We start from the raw sequence: 11,108 nt of genomic DNA, 5'->3' as shown, positions 1-11,108 counted from the left end.
TCCCTGGAAGTCTACACTATGGATTATTTTACTCTTTTATATGTTTGAACACTCATACCACATCTATAACTTTATAGACCATACCAAACCCCCCAAATGACCAATAATAGATAACAATAATAATATTAATATATATATATATATATATATATATATATATTATGACACGGATTTAATTAAATTATGTAACTTTTCAAAATCTTTAAAATTTTACATTTTTTTTTAGATTTAGTAAAAGAAAAAACAACCACATGTAAAATTTAAAATTAAACTCAAGTTAATTCTCGAAGAGGCATAAATATTTTAAAATTAAATATTTAAAACAATTCATAATTTTTAAAAATTAAAAATATTGTATTTTTTATTAAGCTCACCTTATATGGTCTTTAATATTATGAGGAGATTCTCCATTTTTTTTTAAAAAAAAAAATATTAAATTTATTCCTCTAATTACTAATTATTATCTTAATTTTTTTTCAATTACTCATAATAATATCAAAATATCCTTATAACTATTTTAAATTTATTCTTATAACTACTTGTAATAATCTTAAAATATCTTAATAACTATTTATAATTATTTTCTTATGTTCTATAATTTTTTATTATTTTTTATAATTTTTTAAAAAAAATTAAAAATAAAAAATAGTAATAGTGCGTGTGAGGAAAAATACTACAATGTAAAACTTACTCATTAATATTTAAGACAAGAAAAGGAGAAAGGACTAGATGGCTGGACCCAGTCCAGAGTGGCACCCATCTCCTACAAAACCCCTTCTCTCTCTCATCTCCGACAACTCTCTGTCCGCCGAAGCACCTCCTTAGCTGCCGCCGCCGCCGCCGGCCCACGTGAAGTCTTCAACTACATTAATACATCCACCATCTCTCTGCTGCATTTCTCTTTGTTCTCTCTCTCTCTTTCTGAGAGTTGCTAAGGAATCAAGGAAAAAGGGTAAGAAATTAATAAATGTCAGTGTCGTGTGGGGTGGAGTGCGTGGTGGTGCTGGGGTGCCTCCGGTGGGCATGGAAGCGCTGCACCTACGTGGGTTCCGACGACAGCGCAACCTGGGCGCTGGCCACGGCGGAGGAGTTCGAGCCAGTCCCCCGTGTCTGCCGCATCATCCTGGCCGTCTACGAGGACGACCTCCGCAATCCCCAATTCCCCCCGCCCGGCGGCTACCGCCTCAACCCAGACTGGGTCATAAAGCGCGTCTCCTACGAACAGACTCTAGGCAACGCCCCGCCTTATCTCATCTACGCCGACCATGAACACCGCGAGATCGTCCTCGCCATCCGCGGCCTCAACCTCATCAAGGAGAGCGACTACAAAGTCCTCCTCGACAACCGCCTCGGCATGCAGATGTTCGACGGCGGGTAAAGTAAAACCCCTCCTCTAATTATATGAGTGCTGTGTTCTGTTCTTCTCTGCTTATTCTAATTTCTTCTTCTTCTTCTTCTTCTTCTTCTTCTTCTTCTTCTTCTTCTTCTTTCGCAGGTACGTTCACCATGGGCTTCTGAAATCTGCTGCTTGGCTGCTCAACCAGGAATCGGAAACCCTAAAGCGGCTCTGGGTCGAGAACGGATCTTCGTACAAGATGATTTTTGCTGGGCACTCGCTGGGGTCTGGTGTTGCGGCGATCCTCACGATCATTGTCGTGAATCACCGCGATAGATTAGGGGGGATTCCACGGAGTAGTGTCATGTGCTATGCGGTTGCGCCTGCGCGGTGTATGTCACTCAATTTGGCCGTGAAGTACGCGGATGTGATACACTCGGTGGTTTTGCAGGTGAGAGACTTGAATGCCCATTCGATTCAATTTTGGTTTGTTTTTTCGATGTTTGATAGATGGTCTGAATGGGCTTTTGATTTGAATCCTTTCAATTTGATTTGTATTGTGTTTCGTTGACTTGAATGCTCTGTTATTGGGCACTCTGTCTTGAATTCGTTTGTTTGAAATGGTAATTTTTAAATCTTTTATTTTTTTTTGCACAGTAACCAATAATATTGCTGAGTTTTTGAAGTCATGGAAATGATATGTTCTTATTTAGGGTGTTTCTGGCAGTGGATTGGAAATGATTCTTGTGTTTTTGAATGATTCGGCAATCAGGCAGATGCTCTCATCTGCAATGTGTTGTAGTTGTACAGTAGAAACAGAAGTAGAGCATAAAAGATTTGCTTGGATAGAAAAATCTCAAGTGGGTGAGTTTATTATTTAATCTGGAAGTTGTATTTCAACGTCACACTCTAACTTGGGGCTGTAGGTTTTTCTCATGCTCCATCAACAATGAATAGTCTTAAGTTAAAGAGCACCCTGGGACACTTTTGGCCCTATGGGAAGGCTAGCATCGAAGTGTAGCATCTCATCTTGGAGAATACTCTGCTAATCAGGGGAGAGGAGATCTTGATGCTCAACTCTCCTCAGCATTTTTTTTATGGTTGCAGCAGTTACGTGTAAGAGGATATATGTAAGCACACTGCCAAGTTGCCAATGAAGCCTGTGGGAATTTTATTTGCCACTTATCAGTTAAATTTTTTGTCCTGATATTATTGAAGTGGTCTAATGAAGTTTTTTGGAAATTTATTTGGTTTTATAGTTATCACTTAAATTCTTTGTGCTGATATTTGAAGGTTTTTATTGGGATATGAACTACCAAAATTTTCTTAAATTTGAAATCTAAAGTTTGTTCCCTGCATAGAAGAGACTTTATTTTCAAGTTTTAATTTTTAGGATTTATGAGTAAACAAGCCCCATTTTGGGAGCTTGGAATTTGAACTTTGGATTTGACGGGATTTGGATAAAATGGAATACAAAATTGTAATGAGATTGATCCAAATCTGCCAAAATCCAAATCCAAATCCAAGCTTAAAATCCATACTTAACAACTTTAAGGTATTTTGGATGCTTGCCATGGACTATGACTTGTGCATTGTTGTTTGTTTTGGCTGAGATATCAGAGTTTAAAAAGTTTATGCTTGTGTTTGGCAAATACCAATCCCTCTTTTGTTGTACACTTTCACAACATGTTGTGTGATTTGTTAGTTGTGAGAGTTAGTTTATGTGATATGTTTCTGCTGTTTTTGGTTAGCCTCTTCTTTGAAATGTCATTATGAACAACAATATAATACAATTTGGTGAATTTTATTCGTGAAATTGATCTGCTCCAGAGACATGCAGTCAGGATTTAAAATAATATTTGGCCCTATCCCATGTCAGATTCTTATGCACATCTTTCACAAATGGGGAATACATTCAAGATATTTTTTTTTACTAGAAAATTCATCATGTATGAATGTACATCTTTTGTTATCATTCTTCTATGAAATTCAACCCAAAAGCCACCATAAAATGCAAATATTTTACATTACATTTTAGAACCGTAATCCATTTATTGTATTGAATGAGTGAGATTTAACTTCAGCATAGAAATATGGTTGCTACCTTGGACAGAAAACTGTTAGATTCCTTGTCCCAACTGTGTGCTCACTGTGCTGTAGCTGTCTTTTATGCCTTAGTGAAACTTCAGTCCAATCCAATATATATATATATATATAAAAGGAATGGAAGAAGAGGACACTACACCCACCTCTACCGCCTCCCCCCCCCCCCCCCCAAAAAAAATAAATAAATAAATAAGTAAACAAATAAAACCAAAGAAAACTACAGTAGTACAAATGAAGTTGCCAGTCCTTCTGTCGTGCTGAACATGTTAAAAGATAATCAAAAGCTCTTAGGACCAAAGGGAAAAAATGCAAAGAACATCCCTCTCTCCCATAACAAATGAAAAGAGTGATAGTCATCTGAGAAGATCCTAGCATTTCTTTCCAACAATGGTAAACATAGTGCTATGCCACAAGACCTTTCAGTCTTAATCTTTTCACCCAAAACGCTACTTTCAGGGAAACACAAAAGCATACTCTATTTACACTCCTGGACAATTTGATAGACATTACCTGCTTGCTCAAGTTTCTGCCTCCATTGCGCAACCATGGTAGCATAATCACAAAAGAGGGCAAGAGGTGAAGCAAGCTGATCACCTTCTTTATTCCAATCATGCCCCTGCCTTCATCTGTCCATTAGGTGATCATAGCTTTCAGTGGAGTCTTAATTTAGCTATAGCCACTCCATTTATTTGTCATTTATTTTTATTCTGTGTCTAAAACATCAGATAAGTCTTAGTATAACATTCTGCTATTTTATTTTCACCAACAAAATATTTTTTAAATTTGCAAACCCACTTACTTTTTTTCCCCTTTTCCTGAAATTGTATGTCATCATTTATCTTGTATAATTATGAAGTTAAACCACTTAATCCAACTTATTGAGCTGACTATGTCACCTTAATGTGGTCTTACCCAGGATGATTTCTTACCAAGAACACCCACCCCATTAGAAGATATTTTCAAATCGATCTTCTGGTAATATCTCAAATGCCATATCATGCCTCAAATCTTTCTATTGGTTTTATATTCTCTTCCTTTTTTAGCAGTGATTAATCTTACTGGGCATTAACACCTTGGACAGCTTGCCCTGTTTACTATTTCTGGTTTGCTTGAGGGATACCTTCATCCCAGAAGATAGGAAGCTTAGAGATCCCAGAAGACTGTACGCACCTGGACGAATGTATCATATTGTAGAGAGAAAGTTTTGCAGGTAATCACCTCTCTCTCTCTCTATATATATATATATGTATTATATTGTGATTAACTTGATATTTTGAATTTTTAGAGGTAGGATATTGCAAGACAGTGAGGAAGCAAGAGAAGAGATGGAATTGGCGGAGAGAAATAGAAAGAGGAAGAGAACAATAGTAAAGAAAAAGGGTGAAAAATAGAAACTGCAGGACAGAACAGATGGTAGAGAGAAACAGAAACAGAAACAGGAAGAGGAGAAGGAAGAAGAAGAGCAGAGGGGGAAAAAGAAAGGAGCAAGAAGAAGATGCAAGGAGGGAGAGAAACTACTGTGAGGGAGAGAAAATATAAATTACAAAATATTCTCGAAAAATCTAAAGTCATAAAACAGCCCCAAAGTAATTAAAAATTACTGAAATAAACAATATCCTGAAACTGATATAAAATCCCTAAATTTTTAATCTTCAAATGAAATATAATTGCCTAGTGCTTTCGGGCAATCAGTTGGCTTACAAATTTTCTGAGTACTGTCAAATCCCAAAACAAATATTAAAAAGTCATAAATAATGGAATGCTCATATAATGTTGAATAAATTGTTTAGACATTTGTGGTCCTCTTTTTCAATTATAATTTTAAAAATCAACTTAACAATTTTTTTAATTGAAACTATTATTCATCTTTCAGAAATTTAAATAGCAAGGTATGAATGCTGTTAAAGTTTCCTATAAAGTGTTGGATGCTATATATGCGCTAATGCTCTAAAAGAGTTACAAAATATATATATATATATATATATATATATATATATATATATATATATATATATATATATATATATCAAAATGTTTTATAGCCTTCATCTTAAGAAATTTCAACTTTTAGTTCTTTACCAAACAACTTAAATGATGTTTCAGGATGGCAATTTAGCATGCTTAGTTTTCTATGTGCATCTGATTTTTTTTTTTTTTATCTTAATTTTATTTTCTTAGTGATATTAATAATACCTCAATATGAGATAATTTACTCTAACCATTTTTTTTTGACTCCGATGCAATTTAATCTAGTCCAAACCATGTGGTATTGACTATTGGCCAAATATTTCTTTTGCATTAATTATTTTAAAGTTCTGCACTTAAATGACCTGGTGACATATACAGACTTCAACTGTTCTTGCTCTCATGCTGAGTCTTTAGTGCTTGGTATGTGCAGATGTGGGAGATTTACCCCAGAAGCCAGAACAGCCATTCCTGTTGAGGGAAGATTTGAACATATTGTTTTATCATGCAATTCCACTTCTGATCATGGAATTATTTGGATAGTAAGGGAATCAGAGAAAGCCTTAGAGGTAAGTGCCGTACTTCTTTGATCTTATCTTTTGTTTGTAGCTAGGAGCATATTAACACAAGAAAGTCAATGAGACGTCCTGGTTCGTTTCTCACATTGGACATGGAAATTCTGTGAGATAGGAACTGCTAAAAGGAAGAAGATAATCGACACATTTGAACCATTTTTACAATTTGTTCTGAGGCCTGCTGTCTTCTTTCTCAGTCAATGGCATGTCCACTCTATTGGTTTTTAAGAAAGCATACGAGTTAGATTTCACCTTCCCCTTATCAACAATTTAGTTTACAGGAGAACTGTTCATTTGTGATACAATGTCCTCTGGATAGTTAGTTTTTCTTTCTGGCATGGAATTTACTCATGATAACTTCACACATGTTTTAGAGCAAAGATGTTATCATGTTAATGAGTTGCGTACATGATGTCTATTAATAGTTCCGTCAGAGGTAAAGAATCATGTGCCATTTATGCCAGCATAAATATCAAGTAAGCATGCTTCAGCTGTAGTATTAATAGATTTAGTTTCATGTTTCTTGCCCCGATATTAAGTGTATTTGAAGCTATTTAAGTGATTAGTGTTAAGAGATATGGTACAAGCTGCTGCGGTCTACACTGCAAAAAACAAATCCCTGAACTTGGAGCACCTGCGTTTCTTGAGCAGCATGACTGAAGTGGCAGTCAAGTTTTAAATATTATTGAATATACATTTTCTCATGCTTATAAAAACAATAGTAATAATAAATATTATTATTATTTATAAATATTATTATATAAGTAAATTAATTGCTAGAAACTGTCTTCCGTGATTCTGTTAGGTGACTGACAGTGCAGTGTTAATCACAGTATTCATTTGTGTATTTATGATATCAAATTTGATTAGTTGTCTGTTCAATGTATGCCTTTAGGAGTTCATATGGTTGGCCTGTATGGTTCCATATATCTTTTTTCCTCTATAATTATACCGGACATCATGTTGGTTTACTAGTACGCTCTGCAGTGTGCATTAACCACTTAAAGTCTGGTAAGACCCAGCTCTCTTATGCACACATGCCTCAATTGAGTTGCTAAGGAATGTCAAGAGGAAATGCAGAAATGACTGACAGACAACAAATTAACTTTTTGAATTCAAAGCCTCTCTTGTATGAGCCTATTTGTAGTAATGAAACATCATATAAATGCCAAAGAAGCCTAACTTGAAGCTGCCCTATTTTCTCGGTGTCTGCTGCTTAAATACCAACTTTTTTATTGAGATTATTCAGTTGACTGAATAAATTAGCATCACTGTTAATTTCATTATTTTCCAGAGAATAAAAGAAAGCTCCGAGACCATTACAACAGCACCAAAAATTCCGAGACTTGAGAGGTTGCAGACAATTGAAAAGGAACACAAGGATGCATTGCAAAAGGCTGTCAGTCTGAACATTCCTCATGCCGTGCCGGCCTCAGAAGAACTCTCGGGAGATGAGGATGCAGAGACTTCTCATAATCAGAGTGAAGAGGCCTCAAAACCTAAATCCAGATCAAGTGGTGGGAGAACAAACTGGGATGAACTGGTTGAGAAACTCTTCAAGAAGGATGAGTTGGGACATCTACTTCTGAAGAGAGAGACAAATGCCTCCGCAAATACCACAGAATGACGATACGTTTTTACACCCAAGCGTCTGCCAGTACATATATGCAGCAAAATTTAGTCCACATCTGTGTGTTCAATACCCACCTTTCGTTTTGTGTGAGGGAAAATTTTTTCGTGTACAAAGAAGCGTGAGGATCACATACCCAACCCCAGGCTTGTCGTCCATGTGGGGAAACACAGCTTCAAAGATAGAAAGAGTCCCATTGTTGGTGTAGAAAGCTTTAAAATTATTGATCTTTGTATTTGTTTCTTGCATGAGTATGTAAATTAAATTCAAGAGCCAATTCATTGTCACTATTTTTTTTGTGGATGCAGAAGTGCAATTTCTCTTTCCCAGACATTTTCACTGTTTAGTTAAGCTGCGTACTAACATTTTTTTAACCTTTATTTTTAGTGATTTTGCACAAATGGGCAGGGTGAAAAGATGTAAAGAGATGACAAACCAAATGCAATACCCAAATCCCCCAAAACTCCCTTATTAAAATTTCGAGATTTGGGCTAGGGATTCACAAAATGAATATGGAATGGGAGGAGAATTGAATCTAAGAGATAATATGAAACGAAAACACAAAAATGAAGTAGGATTCACATGGAATGAAATAAAAAAATTAAAAAAATAATCAAACAAACTTGATGTCATTTTTTAAAGCACTAAAAGAACACTCACTCTACATCTGGTAATATGAATTTGAATTTAGTTTTTTGTGAATTTAAATAAAATATATAATAAAATTATATTAAATATTACTTCAAACTCACATGTAATTCACGTACTATTTTAAACACCACTTGCTTGGAATAGTGTTTGAGGCGAAAAAATGAAGGCTTGGGGAGAATAAGAGGAGGGTTTTTCTTAGAAAGCACAAGGGCTTCACGAATTGTATCGCTTTGTTTAGAGAAGATGCTTGGGCAGTCTTGGGTATTCCTTGTAAGCCTTCGAGAAGGGGTTCAAGGTATGGTTCTTATTCTTCTTTATTTCTGTTGTTTATGTGATTGTTCGATTTTGGCGCGAATGTTCTTCACTATTATAGCCACATGTACATATACACCACGGATGCCCTCTACACATAAACACATATTTGAGATAACACATGCATATAGCTCTTATGTAAGCAATCATGTAAACCTTCTTCGATGTAATCATGTGTGTGAGAGAGAAAGAGAAAGAGTAAGCAAAAATTATAGGGTTTTTGCTAACAAGGTTGGTTAGAGCTTTCTATGTTTTTGGTCATAGATGAATCAACAAAAAGCAAAGGATTCCTTGGCTAGCATCAAGGTAGCCATGGCTGCTTTGAGGTGTGGTTGAGAGAGAGAGAGAGAGAGAGAGTGGGGAATGGATGCGCCTATATAGATGCTCCCTAATGGCTGCCTAGAAACCTAGAGGGTAAGCAAAGGCTAGAGGCTTTGCTATGTAAAAATGTTGAAGTAAAATGCTGATATGGAGAAATAAAATTGCGCGAGAAAAAAAAGATAAGATGACACACAAATTTAACGTGGTTCGACAAATTACCTACATCCACGATAGGAGAGCACCATTGACCTAGTAAAGGGACTAGATCACTAGGTTATTGGTCCAATTAGTAGGACAATGGTCAAACCAATGGATCAATAATGAGATAATTAAAAATACCGTTAAAATAAAATTATATGTTATGAAGTTAATACAAATTCAAGAAGCCACATTCATACTCAAACATTAAAAATCATCAAGACTCAACATTTAAACCAAATTTAATCTAACTTCTATATACAATTGACTAACAAAAGTCGAACACCTTTCAAGAAAGGCAATAAATTATGAGGATGGATTGTAATCCTATGCCTGCCCTCACTTACAATGTAAGAGGCATATCACAAATATTGGCAACAAGTGAATTGATTTCTTGGAAGGCTAGAAATTGTAGAAAAGAAAAGGTAGAGCAATGAAAGGACTCATATTAAATAATGGATCCTCTTTACACTTTGTTATACATTTTATCAACCATCACCTTGGTGCTTATGGGATTTCATAAACCCTAAACCTATTCTTGTTCATTTCAAATTTGAATCTACACTTTCCCCAAATAGTTAAGAGTCTTCAAGATTTTTTTATTATTACAATTTTAAACCTTAGTCATAAAAAAATTAACTTTTAAACTCACAATCTCCAACAAATTGTTCTATAATTTTTTAGTGACTTGATTTTGATATTCATGATTCTACTATATGAACACCATCTTTATAGATCTATCTTTGATTGGGTGACTCCGAGCTACAAGGCCAAGCTCCTAACGCTCCCCCTACACATTGATGACAAGATTCTGTTCTAAGTGAATGATCAATCTCTTAAGAACACTACACATGACCAACTGAACGGCAGCAATGCATGTTTGGTTGGTGTACAAATTTGGTAAACAATCTCCAAGATATATATATATAAAATAAAAATAAAATCTAAGTAACAAAATATGCCTATAGTAAACCAGTGAAAAAAAAAAAACAATCTCCAAGATAAATAAAAATAAAATCTAAGTAACAAAATATGCCTATAGTAGACCAGCGAAAAAAAAAAATAATGTACTTATAGAGCAAATGTAAAAATTGAAGTAGCAAAATTACATAGATTTAAAATCTCAAATCTTAATTACAAAATAAAAAACCCAGAATCTGTAAATGGAAGTGGCAAACCCAATCGATATGATAAGCTATAAATCAGGAGAATTTGCACTTACTAGGGTCACGCAAAAAAGGAATATTAAGAAGAGACAAGAACATGAGTTATAAACTCAAACCAAGTGGCCCAAACCCGCACAATTCAATATAGGCCTTACAAAATTTAATTGGCATTTCAATATAGGCCTTACCAAATTTGATTGGATCAATTGCTTTTACTGCCCATATAGAAGTTTTGGTCATTGAGTTTTACATCTAATTTAAGAATGTGAGTGTGAGTCAAGTTTGTTCGCGAGTTATTCAGACTGCCCTTGTGCGTAATAGCTCACTGATCGAGCGCTCTTGCGCCGAAGATGAACAGGATTAAGCGATCTGCCAAACGATTCGATTCTACTCAAGATTGAATTCTGCTCGAGCTATTTTAATATTTAAATGAGTCAAGTTTCAAGTCTAATCAAACTTTTAAATTTTATTATTTTTATATTATAATATATATTTTATTAGCTTGCTTGAGTCAAGTTCAAATTTTATAAACTTGTAACCGATTTGAGTTCAAATTTAATAATTATAAAATTGATCGAATTTGAAAAGTTACAAACTTCACATTTTCATTTCAAGTAGAGTTAAGTGGAGTTCGAATATTTTACTGTCTTCAAATCAAGTCAAATTCGAGTATTTTGTTGTGCCAAGACAACTAAAATACACCTGTAATCCAACTAGCTGAAAAGGAGAAAACTGGAGACTTTGTTTAGTCCGTATGGCATGACAAGTTTGGGAACCGAACAAACAGAAGGTCAGAACTTTAGGTTAAAACCCTACTAACAACATGATTAAAGAAAATCACCAGCCTC

The 11,108-nt window shown here is 35.0% G+C and overlaps 1 protein-coding gene across 1 annotated transcript; it reads left to right on the top strand.

The window, feature by feature from the left end:
- Nucleotides 1-696: 696 nt before the first annotated feature.
- LOC131160243 (uncharacterized) lies at nt 697-7,945 on the top strand. Its single transcript, XM_058115683.1, has 6 exons — nt 697-1,374; nt 1,496-1,787; nt 4,359-4,417; nt 4,524-4,652; nt 5,841-5,976; nt 7,277-7,945. Exons 1-6 carry the CDS (start codon nt 968-970, stop codon nt 7,607-7,609), a joined length of 1,356 nt encoding a protein of 451 aa, XP_057971666.1. The 5' UTR covers nt 697-967; the 3' UTR covers nt 7,610-7,945.
- Nucleotides 7,946-11,108: the final 3,163 nt, after the last annotated feature.

Source organism: Malania oleifera, chromosome 7 (assembly GCF_029873635.1).
Source record: "Malania oleifera isolate guangnan ecotype guangnan chromosome 7, ASM2987363v1, whole genome shotgun sequence".
In the NCBI taxonomy this organism is placed as follows: Eukaryota; Viridiplantae; Streptophyta; class Magnoliopsida; order Santalales; family Ximeniaceae; genus Malania; species Malania oleifera.
The sequence above is the reverse complement of the archived record's forward strand: the minus strand, read 5'-3'. Positions and strand labels throughout refer to the sequence as shown.

Coding starts and splice junctions, on each gene's coding strand:
- LOC131160243 (XM_058115683.1), top strand. CDS start 968: ATGTCAGTGTCGTGTGGGGTGGAGTGCGTGGTGGTGCTGGGGTGCCTC. Junction 1,375..1,495: donor ATGCAGATGTTCGACGGCGG/GTAAAGTAAAAC, acceptor CTTCTTTCGCAG/GTACGTTCACCATGGGCTTC. Junction 5,977..7,276: donor AATCAGAGAAAGCCTTAGAG/GTAAGTGCCGTA, acceptor ATTATTTTCCAG/AGAATAAAAGAAAGCTCCGA.